At 39.1% G+C, this 25,047-nt stretch overlaps 3 protein-coding genes across 5 annotated transcripts; 1 reads left to right on the forward strand and 2 right to left on the reverse strand.

Moving 5' to 3' along the window:
* Positions 1-414: 414 nt before the first annotated feature.
* On the reverse strand, positions 415-5,141 carry gng8 (guanine nucleotide binding protein (G protein), gamma 8). Of its 2 annotated transcripts, none has more exons than XM_067494123.1 (3): positions 2,076-5,141; positions 1,268-1,378; positions 415-907 (listed from the first exon to the last, which is right to left on the reverse strand). In XM_067494123.1, the coding sequence occupies exons 2-3, from the start codon at positions 1,349-1,351 to the stop codon at positions 779-781; spliced, it is 213 nt and encodes a 70-aa protein (XP_067350224.1). In that variant the 5' UTR covers positions 1,352-1,378; positions 2,076-5,141; the 3' UTR covers positions 415-778. The 2 variants fall into 2 exon arrangements, with proteins under 2 accessions (XP_067350224.1, XP_067350223.1); XM_067494122.1 differs by having other exon boundaries at positions 1,268-1,375; positions 2,076-5,135.
* Positions 5,142-5,595: 454 nt separating this feature from the next.
* brd8a (bromodomain containing 8a) lies at positions 5,596-16,667 on the forward strand. The gene is given in 20 exon segments (XM_067494119.1): positions 5,596-6,005; positions 6,435-6,531; positions 6,981-7,050; positions 7,138-7,187; positions 7,337-7,459; positions 7,548-7,628; positions 8,456-8,520; positions 8,668-8,810; positions 9,228-9,419; positions 10,110-10,200; positions 10,462-10,611; positions 10,928-11,067; positions 11,267-11,744; positions 11,869-11,912; positions 12,039-12,307; positions 12,446-12,538; positions 13,197-13,265; positions 13,472-13,754; positions 15,666-15,710; positions 15,912-16,667. Coding segments are annotated over 20 exon segments (2,562 nt in total). The 5' UTR covers positions 5,596-5,986; the 3' UTR covers positions 15,972-16,667.
* A 370-nt stretch (positions 16,668-17,037) lies between these two features.
* Positions 17,038-24,493, reverse strand: dnajc18 (DnaJ (Hsp40) homolog, subfamily C, member 18). Of its 2 annotated transcripts, none has more exons than XM_067494120.1 (8): positions 24,003-24,493; positions 23,249-23,417; positions 22,697-22,842; positions 20,693-20,899; positions 20,375-20,487; positions 19,976-20,085; positions 19,700-19,872; positions 17,038-18,812 (listed from the first exon to the last, which is right to left on the reverse strand). In XM_067494120.1, the coding sequence occupies exons 1-8, from the start codon at positions 24,127-24,129 to the stop codon at positions 18,688-18,690; spliced, it is 1,170 nt and encodes a 389-aa protein (XP_067350221.1). In that variant the 5' UTR covers positions 24,130-24,493; the 3' UTR covers positions 17,038-18,687. The 2 variants fall into 2 exon arrangements, with proteins under 2 accessions (XP_067350221.1, XP_067350222.1); XM_067494121.1 differs by lacking the exon at positions 24,003-24,493 and adding an exon at positions 23,606-23,933.
* Between the last annotated feature and the right edge of the window lie 554 nt (positions 24,494-25,047).

Below are 25,047 nucleotides of genomic sequence, written 5' to 3' on the forward strand. Positions count from 1 at the left end.
CAGCATTTGCATGGTTTCTATGACCAAGGACCATGCTCCAGGGAAACATCCAGGGAGAAAACAATACCTGACTAAACATAATGTTGTTTATAAATGTTAATTGGTTGAAAATATGATGTAGAGGAAATTAATTTAGAGCATAGCAAATTGTGTGATCAAATCTCTAATGGCCAATTTAAATTGGTGATGAATTTAACACCTTCCAACTAGTCAAGCTAACACATCTTCATCAAAATCTTTTAAATATTTTTAAAGCTGTAAAGCACAAAACAGAATTAGGGAAAATGTCCAGCAGGTAGATAAACAAGTTAATACATAAGCTGTGTACACAAGGAGAGGCAGCAACACTGAACTGTGAACTTTGCACCCATCTTTATTGCTGTCATTGTCGTGTTAAAATGATAATTCCTCATAGTTAGTCAGCAGAGAATTACTTTAATTACAAAACAAAACATAAAAAAATGGAAGGGGGGGCATTTTACATAATGTTAAGTTGACATGAAATTCACACATTGAAAAAGCAGAGACTAATGCTGTATTGTTATTTTTGCAGACCTGTAAACTCAAATGTATTTACAAGTAGTGAGATGTTTCCTGGATAGAACAATTTAATTAGCCAATATTTTTTTAAATAATAAGCTGGCACTTTGGCTCAATATGCAACATAGGCACCAAACGAATTTTTTCCTTCCAAGGAAGATATTGGGACATTTTTTGGGACATTTTTTGGACCTGAAGGTTTACTGTCATCAGTGTGTCTGTTGGGCAGTTGTGGAGGTTAAAGTATTACACAGAACAATTTCTTCTCTCGAAATGGGTTCTCAGAGGAAGGTACTGGGGTCACCAGGGGGTCCTCTTTGGCGTGAGCTTCACAGTAGGCCATCAGTTCAGCTGCTGCTTTAGATACCTGTACAAAAAGGTTGTGTTGAGTGTGTCTTTCCATCAAAAACAAGAGATTATTAAGATCAAAATTTAAATATTGATGTAATTATATTTTAATCATCTTTCCACTGATTTAAGCCCATTTATCTTCCCTAATGACTTTCATCTTGAAACCCAACCCCAGTTATGGAAAGGAAGGTAGTTTCCCAAGTTTGAAAAAAGTGCCCATGTATATGCATAAATTGCTTTAGAGATACAGAAATTAATTTAATTCATTTAAATTTTAATTAAAATCAGGATTTGATCCATGTTTAACTATTTAAAACATTACGTGGTAAAACTTTCCATAGTTACTGTACTTTGCTGGGCATTTGTGCTGACTCACCATCATCCTCTCTATGTTGACCTCTAGTTTTAATTGTTCTACCGTCTTTCGAGCATCTGCAATCTTGGCCATGTTGTTGGACATTCTGGCCCACTGAAGTCAGCCAATCTGCTGAAAACCATCAAATGTTTGGTTATCACTTTAGAAATAAACAGCATGGATCACTGAAGAAGAATCCCATGTGAAAGAAACAACACAAACATTACTGTTTGTGACAAATGACTGCAGGTCTCTGTGCCATGGTTAGAGTCTGTTTCAATTTCCTTGTTAATTCAGCTCCCTGGGTCTCAGCTGCAAGTGGCACAGGGAGGGTCTCAAAGGAGCAGGGAAGGGCGGCAGAGGCAGAGAAGCTGTCCCCAGTGGGGCATTCGCTAGCTTAAAATGTAAATACACCTAACGTTGCAATTAACTCTTAATGCTTTACATTATTTATATAAATTGGAGAGAAAGACATTTCCCTCATTGTTGTTTCTATACAGCCACTGCTGTTGCTCACTTGCTGACATACTGTACACTGATGCAAAAGAGTAATGTTGCTTAACCTTTTCGAGGGCAGCAAATGAAAAGCATCCTTTGTTAACAAGAACGCTCCAGTTTATTTCTTTGTTCATGTCTGCAAATGTCAATTCTGTCATTACAAATTATTTCTTCATACTGTACAAAGTACACACCTGTGAAATGGGCTGCTTACATCAGTACATGCAGAGAAACTGTATGTAGAGGTATGTATAAGCTAGTACATATAATAGGAATATGCACGGATTTCCAAGATTTATCCTAACCCATAATTAGTTCCAATTACACTCACCAAGAGACTGACAGCAGCTCCTGAAATGAAAATCCACTTCTCTTCAACAGGATCCGCTAAACCAACTTACAGTAACAAATGAAGTGAGATTAATGGCAAAGATGAGGAGGAAAGCTTCAATAGGTTCCCTCCTTCAAATAATTAGTTGTGGTTCTGCCCCCAGGAAGGGCTCAGTGCAGGAGTTAAAGGCAACATGTGGTGTGACCTTCATCTCTTGAGTCTCTATCATTCACTTACCTGAGATAATGTAGGAGCTCCTGTTCTAAGATGGAACACTAATGATATCTATTTTTTAAAGCCTAAATAGAATTGAATTCTAATTAATAATGTATTTAATACACAGGCATGTTAAGTTAAAGACCACTTCAAATAGTAATAGACTGTATGAAAAAACGTATCCAGAGAATAGTTGTTTTTTCCTCCTTGTAATTTATTTTCCTATTTGCAATGCATTCTTAGACAAAAACATGCAGATATTTCTCATGCCTGTACAAATATCATTGAATCGTTAAAGTGATGCACTACTGTATAAATGCATGTAATATTCTTCTATTTTAGGTTTTAGCAGTAGTTCATTTGTCTTTTTAACACTGTGTATTGGTATATAATGGTATATGGGTAATATAAACATAGTAAGCAACAAGCCAAAATGTCCCTTTCACAGTTGCAGCTGTTTCAAGAGGCTGTTTGTGGTAAATAGACAAAGTCCTGTAGAGCTGATAGTTATTCCACACAGCAGCAGGGGGCAAAATGGCAGCGTATGGAGTTAAATGTCAAGTGCTTCATTAACATTTGTTTCCCCGTAGTAGCTGGTCCCTTTCTGTGCAAGATAAGGGACAATATGAGTAGAAATAGTTACTGGTTCACCTAAAGAATCTTAAGTTGCTTAGTGTTGGGTGGCATAATTTACGTGGAGAATGCTGAACCTCTTCCTTGTTAAGAACTTAATATTGTCGCTTGCCCTTACAGTGTGAACTCTTACCAAACACCCAGCATGTCTCCTGTCTCATATTGATCTTTTATGACACTGGATCAATGAAACCAGAGTGAAGGGCAGTGTCCGCATATCTCAGATGCAATGGACAAAAATCTTTAAACCACTGCAGAATCACTGCCTGTCAGAAATATGTTGTATATCTCAATAACTCTTCAGTATTAACTTGTAACAACTATATATATTTTTTTTAAAAATATAACACTGCAGCCAGAGTGACGGAAACATTAAAAGGAAAGTCATTTGCGTAGATCATATGTAAGCAAGTTTTAGTGTCGCTAGTGCCTATTTCTTTAAAAGTTTTAATATTAGTAAGATTTTGATTCATGTAGAAATTGGTTTAACTTTGGTTAGATGTATTTAGTGTTTGTCTTAGTTATTTCTGTTTGTTTCCTTTCTTCCAGTTGTTTGGTTTAGTATATTTTGGGCAATAATTATCAGCGTTTTGGGTTAAGGGATGGACCCAAGAGAGGAGACGGTGCGAGGAATGAACAAAAAAGGGCTTTATTTGACAGAAACTCAACGGTCAGAAAACAGAAATCGCTCCCAACAGGAGGTAACAAGGAGTCAGGCTCCAGACAGAACTGATACAGACAGAAAACAAACTAACCTCAGGACCAGCACACAAGGGGACAACAGAATGGACTTAGAAAACAAGAGGGGAACATAAGTCACCAAAAATAAACACAGCTAAGGCTCCAGGACAAATAAGGCTGGGAAAAGAAAGAATAAAACCTAAAACGCTCTCACAGGAGAAAACATAGGCTACGAAATAAATGAGGCACGGCTGATCACAAACTACTAACAGGTTAACACATGGGGAGGGCAAAGGAAACCGTCTTAACATTAAAACACTTAAGAGACAAGGAAGAGGGAACACAACTACAAAACTGGAGGGTGAAAAACACTGGAGAATTTCTTAATGAAAGAAACCTAAAAGTTTAAACAAACAAACCCACGGGGAAAAGCATAGGAGACTAACAGCAATACTAAAGGACTTGGACAACAAGACACAAACAACTAAACAAATGAACACACGTAGTAATGACTAAAGTAAACAGCACGACTTAAAACACACTCGGGGGGAAGATAACTAAAGTAACAGAGTTGGGGGAGCACAGAAAACTAACACAGGAGCTAAGGGGAGGCGGACACGAACAAACTGAACATAAAGCACAGGTAAACTGAATACACAGAAGCCTACCCAAAACATAAAAACCAGGATCAAACAAATGGAAAATAACTAGAGGCTGGATCTAAACACCGAATTAAACAAAAGGCAAACCTCAGACCAAAACGACACAGAAAACACAGAGTCCAGGACACAAAAGTCCAAGATACAAGAGTCCAGATTTCCCAAGAGTTCAGAGAGTAAACTGTAGGTTAGGTGATGATAATAATGACGACGGCAACAACGACGAGGATCTGGCAGGGGAGTGAGGGGAAGACTGAACTTAAATAGAGGAGGGAACAGGTGCAAACCATGAGGGACAAATAAAGGCAAAGCTGGGGAAAAGAACCAAGGCACAGGAGAAGGGGCCACAAAATAAAAGTCCACGGACAGGAAGTGCACTGGGACCATGACTAATGTAGGCAGCTGTGGTTAGAAGAAGTTAGGTAGGTAAACTGTAGCACCAGCATGTACCAGAGAGGGCCTATGGTTTTTCACCAGAGCAAGTAAGACAGCACGAACCATGACTTGTTCCTTTTCTCGCTTGCTTGTTTTGGGATAAATAACCTAAAAATAACAATACGTTAATTTGAGAATTGACCATCGACTTTGACCTGCTTACGTAGGTCACTTGTTACTTGTTACTACAACTTAAATTGGATTTAAGTTGGATTGTTTGATAAATGGCCACTATCATATAATGAAACCCCTTCAGTCCCCAGTTCTCCAGGATGTCCTGTACTTTTGGCTGCATCATACCCATTCAAACCAGTTTGTCTAGTCTGTGGCTCCAGCTGCTCAGTGTGTGACAGACTCTGCACTGTAAAGCGAAAACAACAGTTAGTGGAAATAATTTTAGCTTCAGCTATTTTAAACTAAAAAGTCATACCACAATGAAAAGCAACACATTCCACTGTATAAAAAAAAAAGACAAAAGAAGCAATTTCAAATGTTAAAAATAAGCTCATTTAAATTGCATCACTTGGCATTGTCCCACCTTAGGCGTCCTGTATTACATATTGTCGGTTTATAACACCTGTACAACACGTGTTGTCATTTTAAAAAAATAATATAAATAATGCTATAGTGATCAAATGCTAGATACAGGTTATAGCTGTAAGTTAGTTAGTGAGGGTCTTTACTCTTGTTTTAGCATAATTATAACAGTGGCATTAAACACCCTCCTTACTTTTGGCCTCCACGGTGAAAACATTTTTACATACATCAATATTATCATCATTGCTATTTTCCCTCGACAAGGGAGGGACCTTAAATCCAAAGTGAAAAACAAGCGACCTGGCTAAGTTGAGGAGCTTCTCAGCACCCAGGGCTGTACCATCATTACTGTGGTGGGCGTGTACGAGCAGCTCGCTGCTCGCTAAAACGATCAATACCGTTAATGGGTCCACTGTAAGCTAAATGTTATGCTATGGCAGTAACTTGGTAGCATGGGCTCTGCTAGTGTTACCGCGAAATTAAACAGTTTCGCGACTCTTAATAGAGTAAATCCCGTGCTGCAGTTGTGCTAGCTAGTTAGCGTTAATCCTTAAGTTACTTAAGACAACGGTGATTCCGCTTGCTAGCTAGAGGAAAAACCCTGGAAGAGCTAACATCTTTCAAAGAAACATTTATTGACGCTGACATCCGTGTTTGTATGCGAAGCTGTCGTTTTGGGGATTTCGACAGCGTTATTAATTGCTGGGTTTCTGTCTGCCAGGATGTATTGGATGTCGGGATGACAGGAAGATGGCAAACGGGGTTGGAAGTGAGTAACGTCGGTGCATGGTGAACGTTAGCAAATGTCCTGTCATGCTATTCGTTAGCGGTGAATGTATCGTTGATGTGTTCGCCGCTAACTTCCTGCATGGCAGCCTCCTCTCCCCTGCAGGGAGCCTGCAAGCAAGGATTTATGGCAGTCGGCGTGAGGTGACAGCTCAGTTTGCACAGGTGCTGGTGGTGTCAGTTTAACGGCAGTACATCCTTTCTGAGGGCTAATTCCTCCCAGTTATCCGGTGTCCGTAGTCAACCGCTGCATGGTGGGCAGCATTAGGTGATAAATAAATGAAGCCAAGCTCAGGAGATTAACGGTGCTCGATGTCAGGCCCGAGAACACCAGCAGCCAATAAGTTGATCATGAAGGACATGTGGGCTTTGGTAACTATCTTAGTTGAATCATGTCATGTTCCATCTGCAGAACACAAGCTGGTCGTCATTGGACCCACAGAGCCATGGTCAGTGAGGGAGAAGCTGTGTTTGGCCACATCTGTCATGAAGAGTGGAGACCAGAACTGGTATTTTCTTTAGTTCTTCCCACTTTTGTCAAAAACTGATGACAATGTTTACTTTTGTTAGTTTGTTTGTTTGTTTGCTCCAAATTGTATATGCCAAAGTGTAATGATTATGGTATAGTCATAAACCTTGAAAGATGGCACATTGGGACTAAAGATTGATCTGTTGCCCTCCGTGCAATTGAAATGTTGGTTGCTGTGGTTTTCTCTCATGGTCCGGACATGCAAATAAAATCAGGTAAACATAGGTAGGCATGTCATTTTTGCTAACCCTCTAATGTGCTTGCATAATATCTATGATGTCGCTTAGTGCATGCTTCTTTGATTTTGCATGAATTTACAACACAACGGGTTCAAAATTAGATTTAAGATTCAGAATGCACAGAAAAAAAAAACAGTGGCCTTTATTGTTTAGTTTTGGATGATCTTGCAAAATGTCTTCATGTTAACAGGGTATCTGTCAGTCGAGCCATCAAACCGTTTGCAGAACCTGGGCGACCACCTGACTGGTTCTCTCAAAAGGTATGAAAAAATGGCCAAAAAAATTTTATGATTTCTGCAGCAGTTTTGTCAAAAAGCTGTTCTTGGTTCTCCTATGGCTCCTCACAGCACTGTGCCTCCAAGTACTCTGAGCTACTGGAGATAACAGAAGCCCCAAAGTAAGCACTTAATTGACTTTTACCTTCATACTTCCTCATGTAAACTTGTAAGCTGAATATATTTCATAGCTTTATACTGCTTATTACATATATTGTATTGACAATATATGTTTAACAAATTTGCAAAACAAAGCATGTATTACCTTCAGGAGGAAGCGTGGTGAGAAAGGTGAAGTAGTGGAGACTGTGGAGGATGTGATAGTACGCAGGCTGACGGCAGAGAGGATTGAAGAGCTTAAAAAGTTGATCAAAGAAACACAAGAAAAGCACAGGTACACGAGCAAATCTTTGAACAGTAAAACCATTGTGGCATCAATAACTGCATTACTGAGACTGGCTGACACATTGCTGTTTTTATAGGAAGCTGAAGAGAGAAGCTGAACTGATTCACGCAGGACATTTAGATTCCAAACTAGAAGAGTTATGGGAAGATATCCTCCAGTAAGAAACAACAGACTTTCTGTGTGACAGCCTAACACAATGGAGCTCGTGCAAGAACCACTTGTATGAAAAGATTTTCTCTTAACTGCCACTTACGCGCGATTGATTGAAAAACGTGATACAGATTTAAATTAATTGCAGTAAAATATACAGTGCCGGCACTATAGTACAAACTTGGCATCAAATTAATATTCTGTTCATCATCATATTTTAGAGCAACTTCTACATTTTGCTATTGTGATTAAATGGCAAAATTCACTTCTTTTAAATGCAGGTCACTGTCCAGTATAATTTTCTCTCAATACATGTAGTATCACATTCTCAGACATTGTTGTCCCTTTTACCACATTGCATATTATGTATGGAGCACTTTGCTTTAGAAAGAAAAAGGTTTTTTTAGAGTCTAAACTCATGCTCCATGAAGCAGTTACGCTTTATCTCTGTCACAGCACAGCAGCTCTGATCACACCTCACTCACAGATGAACTTCACCATTTTAGTATAATTTGGGCTTGGGATATTTTTCAGATGTCTCCTTTTACTTTCATATGGCATTTTTGTGAATGAAACCTTCCCACAAACAAATTGAAATAGGAGACATACATTTTATTGGAGTCGATTATGCTAATGTTTTGTATATATAAGTATATACAGTTATAAGAATTTGGTGAACCAGATGAGGAACCTTGTACGAACGAGACTTGAGGAAAAATGTAAGGGAATATTAAGACTAGACTATGAAAATGTTCTTGCATGAGGTCCAATGCTACAGTTAATTTCTTTTTCTCTTTATAAATACCTGTAAATGATCTAACGTGTGTCTGTCAGGAAGAAGAAACTGGAGGAGGAGGAAGCAGAGCTGAAAAGAAAAAACACAGATGCTGCTTATCAGGGTATCTCCGTAACTTTTGAGGCTTATTTTAAAGGGGAAACATTAAAGGAAATTGTTACATTTTTAGTTATAAAAAGCTTTGTGTGATGAAGAGCTTTTGTGGTACTGATGGGAAATTCCTTCTCTGCTCTGCCCCTCCCTCTTCCAGCCAGACAGGTGGCAAAAATCACACCTAAGCGAGTGCCTAGTGTGACCATGCATTCACCCTCAGGCTGTAGCTCCCCAAGCCAGGAGTTTTCACCAGGTGACCCACTCGAGTGCTTGACACTGGATATTGCATCGACAAAGAATGTAAGTTATTGATTGTTTGAAGGCACTATATGCGGAGTCTGCCCTTCGAAGTCCAATATTCATCTTCTCATACCTTCTCTTCTGACTTTTTGCTTTTAAAAATCGTTGTTGGTATTATTATAGGTGTACTACATATGTTGATAATGACCTATCAGTTTTCCTCTTATTGGCCAAGTAATTTTCCATTTTTCTGACCTTTCACTGTGGTCATGGTGCACTCTATAATGTAAACAGAGGGTATTAATGTGAATTTGGCAAAAGTAACTTGCCAGCATCGTGTAAGGTTTAAAAATAGAATCAGTACTTTTTATTATACTTATTAATATATAATAAAGAAAGAAAGAGAGTCATAGGATAATTTATAAAATCATTGCTCCACTGTTATAGCAATATGCTTTTACATTTCTCTGTTTCTAGGCTTCGGGATCGACCAGGATACTACCATTTGGTGAGTCTTCTGGGCCTTGCAGTGAGGATATCAGCCATGGGTCACTTTTGGATGACCCCACCCAAAAGAAGCTCCTGGGCCAGAAAGCCACACCCCCCCCATCTCCACTCCTGTCTGAGTTACTAAAGAAAGGCACTATGTTGGCCTCAAATTCCAGACTGGTATGTCGAGAAGACTTACTGTATAATGCTTACGTCGCCATGAGTGACACTGTTTGACTGTTATTGTGCCCCTGCATTATAGCATAATAGTTCAAGGTTGCTTTTTTTTTTTTAATATGTCAAAACATTTTTTTGTAAACGGGGGTATACTGGCTTTTACTTCCTGGTTTCTACGGTGTACTTTTAATATAACCTTTGAGCTTTGTATCTTTTTGATAAGTGGATGATTTCTTGTCTGTCATTCAGTCAGCCCCTGGCCAAGGCTGATGTTGTGTTACCTCTGGAATTTTTCATTTGAAGAAACCTACTGAAATTCCCAACATGTCAGAATAAGTTCTTCCTTTTCTAGACCCTAGAATGTGCTTACTCACATACCTGAGGAAGCTGTTCTGTTCTGACATGCAGTGCTGTCTCTACAGCCTCATACATACAGGGATTCCAGTCAAATTATATAAATATCACTAAAACATTAAGCACTGTATAACATAGAAAGTTATATAATGTACATTCAAACTTCAGTGACATTAATAGACTGCCCTGTGTCAATTGGCAACCGAATTTATGATTCAGTTTTCAAATCTTTTGAAACAAGCTGGAACAAGCAGCGCTACTTGATGTGCACTTCATGTACAAGAAAACAAACGATCTCCATGTAAAGTGTTTGACAGCTTGTATACGTTTGCATTGCAGATTGGAGAGGTTGACATGTCCACTGGTAATATGACAGGAGCTCATGACTTGCAGTTGTCTCTACCTAGTCAACCTCTATCTCAAGCAACAGGTACAGGTATTTGCATAAGATTAAATTTTAGTCAAGACAGTATTTAGTAGAATCTCATTTGGCACCATAATATGTAAATACTGTTTATAGGCTCTTTGTTTGAAGGAACGTGGTTTATATTTGTAATTATTACTAATTAAATACTAAATGTGTTTATATAAATGTAATGCTACAAGCTGTTTGCTCATCTGAAAGTCTTTACAGCTTTGTCTGCACTCTGTTGCTGTTTGGTAATGTGTGTAATAAATGCTTGTGTAGCAGGTGCCCCAATGTTGTCGCGCCTGCTGGAGGCAGGTCCTACCCAGTTTTCTGCACCGTTAGGTTTCGTGATCAATGCAGAGTCGGCCTCCAGTGCTCTGCTCTCCACTACCACTCCTATTCCTCTTGGCTCTTCTGCCTCAACAGGGACAGGTTCGTCCATTCTTTACATGTAATATAACAGTTAGCTACAATTGTTAATACTATTTATCAAATTAAAAGAAGTAGAATTAAGGATTAACTATATTAATTGACAGATCTAATTATGGTACCGTGTCAGTACAGTAGGACAAAGATAAATACCCTATCCATTTTTACACAAGTTAAGCATACTTATAATATTAAAGAAGTGAAGCTTGAGTTAAGTTTGCTGTGAACTAGAACAAAGTTATGTTTTTTATAGTGTAAACAGTTTCAGATTATGTGTTTTAAAACAAAGTTAAACATTCATTGTTGCATCTGTGTGCAGAGGTTAATGGGGTGGTGTGATCTGTCTCTGCAGAGGATAAGGTCTTAGAGCTCAGTGAGGAGGATGTGACAGTGTCATATATGGGAGATGAGCTGGACCTGAAGACAGTCGGGGACATTATTGCCATCATTGAGGAAAAGGTGCAAAAAGTCACTAAGATCAGATGTGGATAAACAGAAGCTTTTCAACATCAGTTGGATGTTTCACATAAAAATTATGGTCTTCTGTCTAATTATCCTGTCAGTTATAACATCTGTTTACTCACCAATATCTCTAGTAAACCAAGAAATTGAGATTCCTTTTTTCAAAGATGTAGGATTGTATGTTTTTTCTCTACAGGCTGATGAGGCTGCAGAGGCTTTGGATGCAGCTGCAGTTGAAGCTGCTCTGTCCCTGTGTGAAGAAAATGGCCACGCTCTGTCTGGTGCCTGGGAGACTGGGCCTTTCCAGCCTCGTGAGTCTCAACACACAATGACCATAGGGGTCCCGCAGTCCTCCTCTTTTCACTGTAGCCTGCAGGAGAAGACAGACTTTTTAGAAGATCAGGATGGGACTTCAGGTTCACTCGCCTCGCTGTGCAACAGTCAAGATAGCTGTTTTGCGTCATTCCCTGTCGAACTAAGGGGCCTTCCTCCCACCTCATCATCATGCAACTTGAAAAGCTTGGAGCACTGCCACCCCGGAGCACCTCCACAGCCTGAGGCAGTAAGAGAGACTGGAGAGGTGGTACACCTGAAAAGCCAAATTACATTGGATGTTACCATAAAACATGAGAATGAGAAGTGGGACCAGCAGAGACCTAATAAAACCCATGGAGGTAAACTGTGCATAAATATTAATTTGAACTTGTTTCATAACATGCATTTGCATGCAGATATCCATTTTGCATTTTAACTATTAACTGTTTCCTTTTCATTTATTCATCTTTACTATCTTGGCAGAGGCAGCATTAGAAGATGGGGCACTGACAGAAAGACATCCCAAGGTATAGCACCCAACGATGACAGAGCGATCATGATGCTTGTAATCGTACTGAAATACAGAATGTGTAGCTCCACAGTATTTCTGCAGTGTAAGCTTGGTTTAATTTTCTCTTTATTCATCTTTGCAGGAGATGAAGGCTGAGGTTGGAATAAATGTTGGGAGAGGAGAGAATGCCTCAGGGACTAAAGCGGAGAGTGAGCTCAGCAGGCCAGACATGTGTGGAGAAGAAGAGGGTGACGGGGTGGAGGGATTCATGTCCGAGCCTGATGGGGAGACTGAGCTAGAACCTGCAGCCAGTGAGAGTGAGGATGGTTACAGCCTCCACACAGCATCCTCATCTCTCCAGCTACACACAACCACAGACTCGATCCCCAGCAGCCCTGCCTCATCACAATTGTGAGTGAAAAACATTCAGGCACACGCAACAAGAAAACAGTCAGTTATGAGAGATAATGATGAGATTGCATCCTAAATGGTTCTGCTAGATAATTCCTTTCTTATAAATCCTTATGGTTCTTGTATATTATTGTGCAGTTCTGTGTGTAGTGAGGACCTCGAAGCACTACAGGCTCACAAGATCTGGAAGAAAGCTATTATGCTGGTATGGCGGGCAGCAGCTAATCACAGGTTAGGAAATGAATTTTAACACTATTTATTGATGGACAGTCGTTAAACCCTTAAGTTATCCTTTTATTTTCAAGCCATTTTGCCAAGCCATTCATTTTTTAAAAAAACTTTAGAATTGTCGTGTCAGTTCCTTAAATTTGCCTAAGGCAAAACCGACACATTTAATCCTAATGACAAAAATGTCCCATTGAAAACTATCGAAACATTTATTTTACCATAAACTAATGCATTTCTTTTTGTCAAGATTTAATTTTGGACTTTTAATATTTATCTTTGTCCACCAGATGGTGCTACTTTTTCCTATTCAAAGCAAAGCTAATAAAATGATACATGATGAATAATGAATGATATGTTGGATTGATAGTGTGTGTCCAAATTCAAAGTGTTTTCTCTTAGAAGGCATATTTGTTTTGATAAAAAACAGTGGAATAATGTAAACAGAATGGCTTTTAAAGGGTTAAGAACATAAAAAAATATATTCAATAATTGATATGTGTATTTCAGGCTGAAGTGCTTTTAAAAGATTGACTTTTTAAAAACTTTTACCGCAGTTTTTGGGAAGGTGACATTTTTTGTCATTAGGGACAAATGTATTTTTATTTTTTCCAGTTTCTTCCTTTTTACTAAAACTGATGCCATTTATGCAAACCTGTTGTAGGTATGCAAATGTCTTCCTGCAGCCAGTAACAGATGAAATTGCACCTGGATACCACAGTATTGTGCACAGGTAAATAGTTTTGCTCTGGCTATGTTTTATTGCTGTTTTAATTTTAGCAGCAGTTTTCATAGTGGTTAATTGTCACATTAATTGTACGCAGTTAAAATCTTGAATCACAACAATTACTAAGATGTCAGACACACAGTTATTGCTGAACTGAATTGGATTTTTGACATTTACTAGTAAGAAGCCACTCTTTGCTCTTTTTTTTACAGGCCCATGGACCTGGCCACCATAAAAAAGAACATTGAGACAGGTTTAATACGAACCACCTCTGAGTTCCAGAGGGACATCATGCTGATGTTTCAGAATGCCGTCATGTACAACAGCCTGGATCATGATGTCTACCATATGGCTCTGGAGATGCAGCGTGATGTCTTGGAGCAGATCCAGCAGTTTCTAGCTACCCAGCTCATCATGGAGACATCAGAGTCTGGTATCGGTACCAAGAGTCTGAGGGGCCGTGAGAACACGCGCAAACAGGACTCTACTGACAAGGTGCTTCACTAGAATTTTGACAAAAGCAGAGAGTACAGAAGAAGAGACAAGGGTGAGACAACAGGCTGTCTCAAAGGTAGAAGACAGTGATGCTAAAGTAGATCTGGTGTCCATTTTCCAAAGCGTGACATTAGTTTTTAATATTAGTTTATAATATTCAATATAGAGTAATATCCTTTCAGGTAGCCATTGGTTTTGTATGCTATGAAAATTGACTTGACAAGATTTGAAACCTTTATGTGGACAATATGTAAGAATGAAATTATTTTTCTCCTAATATTTTTTTTTAAATGCAGGAATCACCTAAATTCACATTATCTCTCTCACAATGTGATACATTGTTTATCTTGTGTATTGAAGTATTGAATGCAGTACTTCACTTTGCAGCTGACTATAGTCTTGGATGTCTGTTCTGAAAAAAGATACTATGCTACTTTATTTTAAACCATATGTTATGCTTTGGAAAATGCTTAGCATTTTTTTATCAATGCAATAATGTGAACATTAGTGACAACTATTCACCAAAGCATACCGTGCTAATACAACCTATTGTTTTTTTAATAATTTGACAGGATGGAAAAGATAATTGGCCTGATGAATTACATTTATTATTCATTCACCTTTATGTTTAATGTTAAAGGCACATCGTGCATTTTACATGATAACACGTATGGTCAAAATTCTTACCGTCACTAAAGTCTTTATATCACTTCACTTTTTGCACATTTTACTGCATTTTAATTATTTTGGAAATAAAACAATTGTTTTCCCAATCTACACACTGTAATGACAAAACAAAAACTTTGCAAATTTATTAATAAATAAAAAATTATTTTGAAAAATATTCCCACTCCAAATTTACTGCTGTGCAGAAGCCCCTTTGGCAAAATTATAGCTTTGAGTCTTCTTGGTCAAGTCTCTACAGATTTCCTGAACCTGCTTTTAGACAGTTTAAGCCAGTTAAAAGAAGGTGATGAGCAATACAATACCATAAAAAGCCTAATTGATAGAGTGCTGCTGAGATCCTCCTCCAACAGGTTCTCCAATCTCTGCAGAGAACTTTTGAATTCGGTTGTAGTGGCCGGAGTCCTTGTAATTTCAAACTTGTTAAATTTCCTACTGCAACACTCAAAAACAAAATCTGTGCCTCAACAAAAAACAATTGCAAAATTATCTAAAACTAGTTTGTGTTTGTCATGGTAAACAGCCTTTTCTACCTTACTCACTTTATACTGCTTCTCATGCACCCATTTGCACTCACTCACACACACACATGCAAAAGGGGGACTTGAGTAGGAATACTTTCTGAAACAATGGAACATCAGTTACAGTATCATAACTATAGTGTAACCTTGACCAAACTAAAAGCTGACTAAATACACAGACTGGGCACATGGTCTGTAAATCACCCTGTGTGTAAGCACCTTGTGGAAACAGAAACTTTTGTCTTATTTGTTGCAAACCTGTTTTTTTATGTTCCTTTGTTACTTGACAATCTTGTTGTATAAAATCATGCTTAAAAGACAAACCACCACATGATATTTCATAGCATACAAATGTGAAATGAAAAGAATAAAAATACCTTCATGCTATGCTTTGACAAATGGTTGACAAAAATACACTTTGGTGTATGTAGTAAGCTGGCATGTTACCTAAACACACCTGTATAGTTAAGTTGTGCAATTGCAGCATAGCAATTAAGTAAATAGTAAACCTTTAAATTGCAAGTAAGTAATGAGTTTAGATAGAAGTCTCTAATAATAATTCTCTTATTTCCTAGTTTGTGCAGGCCTCTCATTGTGTTTATGCACTGTGTTTTTATCTTGCTTATTATTCTTATTTTGATTCCTCTTGAGACTTTCATTGCACTTTTGAGTCACATCTCTGATGTGCATCATTTTCCTTTTACAGGACACTGTCTCCATGTCCTCTCCTGCCTTCCTCCTTTCTCTTTTTGTAAGTACCCAACCTACAGCCTTTAAAACTTGCCCTTCCTTGTCTATTTTTCCTAAGGAAAGCAGAACATAAAACGACAACTGCTGAATGTATCAAGACAAAGAAACACAGAGAGCTGAACTTGAAGTTACATGAAACTAAATTTGTTTCAGTCACGTATTGAGTGAAGACATATAGGTTGTTTCTTTTCTTTGACCGCAGGATGGAGGCACCAGAGGGCGCCGTTGTGCCATAGAAGCGGACCTTAAGATGAAGAAATGAGTATTAACAATTTTGTCCAGCAGTGGAAGGTGTGACACTACAAGACTGAACTTACTCCTTCATTTGCACAGATTCTTATACTCTGCATCACGAGCAGCGTAACCTTTACTCAAATGCTTAAGACCGTGGAGAAGCTCCCTTCTTCAGAAACAGCCATACGTTACATACTGTATATTTGCAGATTACAATGGGGCATTCAGAAAGACTGGTTCAAAACTTTCATAGATGTAGCTGTAGCTAAGAATGAATTTCAGGTGGTATAAATAAAGATGAAAGTTGCTCATAGGCCTGGATGAACTCCAGATGGGTGTAATTGAGAACCCCCCCCCCCCCCTCCTCCCCCTCCCTGTTGGTGACAGTATGTAAAACCAGAGGCCAAAGGGTCTGATTAACTCAGAATTTCTGACTGAGCCCCAAAACTGAACTATTCAGGGCAGGGGCATATACTAATTTTAATGTACATTTTTATTGCCGTTACAAAACCAATTTTTTTTTCCTTCTTATTTTAAAAACTTCCAGATCAATTTTAAATATGGCTGTATTGTTTGTGAATTTATTTTATTCTTGTTACATCTCCAGTGAAACAGTACTTACATGCAAATATGTCTTGTCATTTTTGGTGTTTTTAAGAAAATGTTACGTTAAAACACTTCTGTGCAATTTAAATGTTAAAACAATAAAACTGTATAAACAGCCCACCATCTATTCAGCTTGAACATGCAGAGACTTTTCTACAGCTCCATAAAACACCACATCAGGACTGTTGCAGCTTAACATTGCTGTGTACGGCTCAAAAAAACCCTTTCTCCATAAAAAGTTGGAAAAAAAACGGCACAAAATATGCAAGAATAAGTATGTTCTTATTTGGAACTTAAGTAGTTCTTGTTTGCTTTGGAATGACTAAGCTAACATTTTACATTGGATTAGCAACACCATAGAAATAAGTTACCTCTGATGTGCTTTTTGTATATTTGCAGCTTTATAATTTGATCAAACAGATCAAGAATTCAAAGAGTCAAACCACCTTGAAAACACAAGTGAACAAATCACATATTTTCAAAATATATACTGGTCAAATAATTTATTTTCTGGTATTTTGCCTGTCTACTACCACACTGACTGATACCAAAACCCCGATTTGGGTCACAGTAAAGGTTTTACACGTGTGAGCTTACAGTTTGGACCTGAATTTTCTAAATTACATTTTGTTACAGTTTGTCAGTAGTCATGAAGATGCGTTCTCCAAAATATAAATAACTAATAAAACATACAAAAGGGAGCATGCAACACTGACAATATGGAATATACGGGCAAATAATAAATAGAAATATGAGAACAGCTAAGGCAGTTTGGCAGGCTAAGTGTATAGCAACATGTATTGTCTGTATAGGCTTGATACTCCACAAATTTAGTTCCTACTTAGGATCTGACGAGTGAAAATAATTCGGGTTCCTAGCTGTGGGAGAAAGTTATTTATGTCAACTGACACTTACATGGGTTAGAAATGTTAGTTCTGTTTTAAGTGTAGATTTCCAAACAAAATGTGGCCTGTTTGTAAAACATTCAAGAGACAGGATTTATAAACATTTACACATTGGGGCTGAAAAGTGTTTTTTTAGAGGAAGAAAAGATTGAATATGGTTTATGGAGGAATGACATGTCATTTAAGTCACAGTATCCTAACTAAGATACTGCTCATCCTAGAGCTTCCAATACCTAGAACATATCAGGACATGTGCACGACTGTGAATAGACTTCATAGTGAAACTGAGCTGCCTCCTTGTAACAAGAAATTTTTTTTTTCCAGATCATGGTCTCTTTCTGCAACATGTAACAGTCTTACCTCAAACCTGAAATTCTAACATAAAAGTTACTGAATGGCAGAAGCTTAATAACCAGTGCAACAAGCAATTATACAAGCAGTAGTGCAGGGAGTGAAGCGCCATGTTGTAGGAGACAGCTCAATTATTTGGCAAGCACAGCCTTTTATAAGAAGCACATCAATCAGAATAAATCTGATAATATTTTGGAAATTATAATCTACTGTGCCTCCAATTTCCTATAGTGCTGGAGGTCCAACTACCTGATTAACCAGAGTATAGATGATAGTCATTTGTCATGCCCGATTTGTCTACATTTGAATTATAAAAAAAAATAATAATAATTGCATTTCACAGTACATAAGCTCAGAGATTTGTTCAAAGACAACAGTGCGATTTAAGTCATTGTACTTCAAACAGATGAGCCAGGATGCTCAACTAGCATTCAATCTATTAGCAGTTAAATAAATACAGCTAAGATTTATGCAAAGACACGAAAACCTTCAAGAAAATAAATACAAGTAAACTACAAAATTTAAACAAATGAAACCAAACATACAACTATCATCATAACACCGTAGGGAGACCCCATATGTCATGCCATTTCTATAAGAAAGTTTTAGGGCTCTGAGACGTCCCACACTCTGCCACAGTGAGTTTGCACTGGATGCTGCTACCACCACAGCGAGTGTTGGCAGCTAACATACAACTATTTCCTACCACCAAAGAGGAGGCACGAGAAGGCACGTTTTTTTCCAGTGGCAGATTCTCCCACTGACTGCGCTGTACCCAAAGAGATTCCTTTACAAAATGGCCAAATTGGATAAATTACAGACTTCAATAAAATGCATTATTGTAAAGTCTGTAAAGAAAAATGTGCTCCTCTCAAACAGTCCTCATTTGCCTCTTTGACGCCCAACCAGTCGATGCAGTTTCTCACAGTGGTCAAGCCTCATCGACTCCGCCTTCTGCTTTAATCGTTCATCTCGGTATAGTTGCCCGAGGTTTGCCAAGTCTGATTCTAAAAAGGAGAGCAGAATGACAAAATAGAGCTTTGTCAAGTATTTACGATAACCTTTTACACCTAAAGAAACAGTAATACACTTATTCGCCGTCTGCCAGAGGTAGATGAAAAACTAATACTGTACCATGCCATATCTGTAAAGTACTGTACATATGATACCACTACCTGCATACAGTTTGATTATAGCCCTATCCACTGCTTGATAAATCTACCTGGGAGCCTCTTTTAACAATAGAACATGTCACATAGTTTGGTAAATCTATATATGATCGAGGGGCAACCAGTTGCCAGGAAACCAGTGAAACTCCTCCCATCTGCTGGCTCCCGTTTTATTTTAAGGGGCACTGCACATTAGGATTCGACCTAGCCGCCAAAGAATTTTAAAAATGCAACTTGACGAGGATAGCATCGCTTATGTGTGCGCCACCGTACCATCTCCAGGACTGTGCTCAGACAGAGACAGCCAGACACTGATACATCAACAGGATGGGAGATGTCAGGGAACGGTGGAAAGATATCGTTGGTAATTGTACAAAGTGATCTAGAGAAATGAGCCTTTAATGGCCATTTTAAAAATTAATTTTCTTAAGAAAAATACATAAATGCTGTTAGCTTTACACACCAAAATTTTTGCTGGAAAAATGACCTACTGGGATATCATATGCTAACAAAACCAGGAATTTATATGTAGAGTTCAAAACATAATTTAGGGTGTAGTGCTTCTTTAACAAGCAGATGAAAGCAGTCTCAACCTCTTCGTCAACTGTCTGCTACAAGACAAAAAACACACTGCGCTTTTGCTTTAACAGTGACCAACCAAATGAGTTGTACATTTGAGGATTATCCAAGTTTGATTATCCAACATAAACAGACTGCTCACTTACTCTGCTGTTTCTCTTTCCAACAGCTGCTTTGCAGGTGTTCGATATAGTCGCTCTCAATTGTTTTCTCCAGCTCCTCCAAAGCAGCTCCACGATATTCCTTCTCAAAACTTTTATCAACATAGTATGGTACGCCCATGTGCTGCGTTTCCCTGGACACCACCAGCCCCATGGCCCTGAAACCAAAACACATAATTTAAATGTATGTTGTCCACTATGGCAGAACTCAGTGAGCTGTTAAATGTCAGTATAGTAAGGTTGAGGGTGCAAAAGACTCACGGCTTATAAAAGAGACTGTAGGGCGGGTTAGTGGCCATCATCTGAGTAAACACTGATATGAGAATTAGCACCAGCACTGGGAGAAGCTGCAAGAGTGCTGTGAAGGTGTTCTGGGAAGATAAATTCAGCACAGATTACAAAGCATATTATACTGTATCTAAGCCACACAGAATGTGTATTTTTGAAACAGACCATGATCTTTCGAAGCAATAAAGGCATTTCCGTTATGAGGAGAGTTAAATTGTGACGCTGAATAGGCCTCAGCCTGAGCTGGAGGCCTGCGACCGAGTTAAAAACGCATTTGCGAAATCAGATTTTACTATAGTTCTCCAGTGCATGATACGGATTAGAATAATGCCACATCCCCATCATGTTATACTGGGGCTGTGAGTCATTCACCTGACTCTGGTTGTCCTCCACCACCTCTTCGCGCCTCTCATAAGCACGTCGGCGACGAGGCTGATAGAACTGAGAGTAGGAGGCTCCTTGGTTGGTGTACACGTGAATATTTCCTGTAAAGACACACATTTCTAAATCATATACTCTTTCACAATAAAACACTAGATCATTTTTCTATAATTAATGGCTACTATGGATAGCATAAACAATACTTGCTACCTTTTTCTGCAAGTATTCTTGCATGTAATCCTCTTTCTTTTTTTTTTTTGTGGAGCTCATGTAACTGCACTCTTCACCCAACCAAACACAGCCACTCACCTGTGGGAAACCTTCCTCCGAAGAAAATGTTGAAAAGTTCCTCCGGGGAAATGTCGGCCTCAAAGTCTCGGTGAAAGCTTCTATGGTATCCATGGCGACTGTGACTGGAGTGCTGGGCTGCACTTGTAGCTGCAGATTGATCTCCATATTGATCATACTGCTGCCTCTTCTCCGGATTGCTCAGCACTGCATATGCATTGCCAATTGCTGGTGAGAGAGGGGGGAAATATTTGGTTTTGGCAAACATTAGGTTCAAAGGGAAATAAAATAATCAATGATCAAACTGGCTCGAGTAAAGATGCATTAGCTATTAGCAATTCTTGGTTGAAATATGCATATAAATCTATAGAAAAGCATTATTTAAGTACTCTGACTTTAAGAAAACCAGGGGATTTTTATAAGCTATTTGCAATGGACATTGGAGTTTATCCATAGAAAGTTTAAGTCACACTTCTCTAAAACTGCGTGTTTGTTTGACCAAGTTATGAATTTGTGAAGGAATACTTCATTTTTCCTATATTATGGTAATCGGCCACCCCTGACTAGGTTGGTGTACAGGCCACATCTATAGACCACACATGAGTAGTCTGTTGTTTCCAGAACACACGCAGCTGCCAGAAATGAAGACAAACTGCACAACAAAGACTTTCCTAATTTAAAGATAAGCCTCGTGGTTTGCTATGTTGCTAACAAATCACATGAAAAACAAAACAATGAATGAATCTAATAAGAATTACGTGTGCATCTAATGCCGCATCTAGTTTATTTGTCTGTGCCGTAAAACTCCATTGTTGCCCAATAACTATTAAAAATGCATCAGTGAACCACACAGTTGATCTGGGTGAGATGTTGCTTCATTAAAAAATATGGACAACATTTATCTATATACAGCTTAACAGATTAATTACACTTTCACAGTTGATGTAAGGTAGAGGCCACTGAGCATGATTGCAGATGATGGGTTCTGTTCACACTGCTTCACTAGTTTGTGTCAAGCTTGTTCAAGATTCAAACAACTTTATTGATCCCATGGGGAAATTGTGTTGCCTTGTTACAGCTGCTCTAGAAAAGAAAGGAAAAAAAATTTAATGGACTGATCAATACTTCAAGTCTTAATATGTGACTGAAAAACAAAAAAATGAGACAGATGTGATGAATTCATAGAGACAAATATTTAATGTTTTCCTATCAACTTAGAACGACAGAGTGACTGAGGTGCAGCCACAGTCAGAGCTCAGCAATCCCACCCATTGCAGAATGAAAACGCTGCAGGATGGGAAAAACCAGAATGAAGCTTATATTACGCTCTATCTTTTCAGGTGGGGCCCAGAGAGCTGGACATTTTTCTTGAGGGTTGACAAAGAAATTGACAGCACATCTCCAAATGGGAAATAGATTATTATAAAGTCTGGACATTCCCACAAAGACTTTACACTTCATTTTCTAATGCCCTTCAGAGCAACTTGAAAAGGTCAAGAAAAACTGTTTCCAACACAAAAGGTGTTTCCGAGCATGCTCACTGGCTTCTGCAATGAGAACAACTTTTCAGAGACCGTGAATGTCACTGTTATCATCTGTAAAACTGTTTGTAGATAAAATACTGAGGTTACATTTTTCATGAGGAACCGTGACAAAATTACTAAGTCTATGGCACAGATAAATAAGCTTAATCAGGTTACACACACGCGTGCTGCTTGTTAGTCGCAGGATGCAGTCATTATTATTTTGGGACTTTTCGTGGCATTGTTGACAGTAGGAAAATTCTTAAAAATGTATAATTTTATTTAATCTGGTTAAACAAGAGGACCCAGCAAGATGAACAAGTTATTTTTAAACAACAGAGTGGTGGCGCAAAGATGCTGTGAATTAACCACAACTTCTGATTTGCTGAGAGACTGCAATTAAGAAAAAGAACCTCAGTGAAGTCATTAAGAGACAGTAAAAAAATACACACAAAAAAGACAATTAAATGGACAATGTATTTTGTTTTGCTAAAGCTTGAACCTTTGAAAGCATCTGTGGCTCCGGGAGCAAAGTTCTTGTCAGGGTGAAACTTGAGGGCCAACTTCCTATATGCCTTCTTTAAATCTTCATCACTGGCATCTTTGGGAACACCAAGGATTTCATAGAAGTCCTTGCAACTCTTTATCCTGCAATAACACAGATGTTGAAACACAGCTTTACTTAGCTTCCAGGAACTTCAATAGCTCCTTTCAAAAGTGGATGTTGTACCTGCATGTAATGACATGCAGAAATAAGAAGTGAATGGCGATTCTGGTCCCTGTTAAGGGAATATTTTTAATTTACTTACAAATACTGTTACTATAATTTATTCCTGTTTAAAAAGAAATGCATATCGCTCTGTTACAGAGGGCAGACACTTTTTTTAAATATTTTTATTTAATTGGAATATTAAAACTAGTTTGAGATAACTTTGTGAGGTTACTGTAACACAACCACAATTACATAATGAGGGACAGAGTGTGTGTGTGTGTGGGGGGGGAGTCTATCACTGTTTAACTGCATCAAAAACATATGGAATAGCTTGCTGAGCACCTGTGGACACCCTGGTGTTGATCCTCGGTGTAGCTCTTCTTTTCATCGCCTCTAGCGTTCCTCGTTTCATTGCTTCTAATGTCCTCGTCTCTCCAGCCTGAGGGTGGGGGTATGTGGTTTGCTTCTGGAGCAGCAGTGCCTCCGTTCCTTAATATGGCATCTATCAGCACTACAACCAAGAAAACAGCGAGAGAGGTCAACTGGCAAATCAGGTGTGAATACAGAAAGCTTGAAAAGATACATGATGGTTACTTTGGTTACCAACACAAATCTTTGGACACACACACAACACAGATAATGCAAACACATTGATAGGTGTCTTGGCCACCACAGGCCAACAAAACGTATTTCACTCACTGGGTATAATGCAAACTGCTGACGCTGACCCCATTTAAATGTCTCACGCATGTCGCGTTCAAAGGCCTTAAAGTAATCTATGACCGCTACACGATACCGTTACTTATGGCTCTGCTGCAAGCTGAAGTAACTGAAAACAGATTCAGATTTAAACCCAGGGTTGCCACACAGTTCGGGGTGTTGTATGTCAGCTGCCAGGGGGAAGGGGGCTTTAAATGTCAGCCTGCACACGCTGTCTGAAATACACAAATTCATACACATGCGGGTTGTCTCGGTTTTAAAACAGCAGTCGTCTGTATCCACCTTGAAATCTGGAACTACATTGTAAGAACAATCATGTCCAGCTGACCAACATTGGCTCCTCTGCCATTACAGAACGTGCCTCGGCTAATTTTACCTCTGCTCCGGCCGCTCGGGTACAATTTCTGGGCTTCATAAAGCAACTGCAGCGCCCGATCTTTCCGTCCGGACCGCAGACACAGCTTGGCCTTTTCTATCAGCCGGTCCGCTTCCTCTTTATCCATTTCAGCGTCACGGGGAGATTTTGCGGACCCAAGCGTTTGTGTAATGTGCGTCAGTCTCAGACAGCGAAGAGCTAACGTCAGGTAGCCGATTAGCTTTGGTTACTGACAGCTGCGTAATGTTGCTGTTAGCTGGGTGCAAGCCCGCAGTCACTCAGCGACCTACGCGCTGTCCGATGAGCAGACGGTGGCGGTGCTCGTTACACAAACACACCCGCAGCTGCGCCATTTTTAGGCTCAAACTATGAAAATTAACTGTATTGCAATCTGGTTTAGCGTGTTTGAAGAACCATCCTGTAAGGTTGAATCCCCCACGGTTGCGATGCACAAGCGGTGGATGCGGGACAAGAGCTACGTCATATCCGGTGGAGTGAGCGCTGAAATCTGCACAACAGCCCGCATCGGCTTGATGTTGACTCCAAAGTCAGTGGCGGAGTCAGACTAAGAGCTGGGCCATACAAAGTGGACCTGCTGCGTTAAGCTGGCTACTGCACGTGTGGTGTGGATAGAGACAGTTTGTGGAAAATGTAAATTAATACCACGAAAAAGAAAAGCCACCTGTTGGCTCAGTGTGAAATTAGCTCTGCGTGATTTTACACTGAAAGTACAGGAATAAACTCCAGTTTTGATCAGGTGAGACCACTAACACTGTTACTCCATGTAGAAGTCTGTTGAATCAGTATTGCTAAGGCTGAGGTTTGTGTTTGACATGCAGTTATAGTTTTACTGCCGATCAGTGCTCAGTATACCTGCTTTAATAAACGCGACGGTCATTGGCAGGTGTAGTGGGGCAGAGAGAGATTGAAATCATGAGGCTCCACAGGCAGGATGAAAAAGACAGATATACAGCTCTAGTAATTGAGCCTTCCTCAGTTACACATTCTAAGGTAGTTATGTTTTTCCCCCAGCAACACTTACAGG

The sequence above is a fragment of the Channa argus genome, chromosome 24 (genome assembly GCF_033026475.1).
Source record: "Channa argus isolate prfri chromosome 24, Channa argus male v1.0, whole genome shotgun sequence".
Lineage (NCBI taxonomy): Eukaryota > Metazoa > Chordata > Actinopteri > Anabantiformes > Channidae > Channa > Channa argus.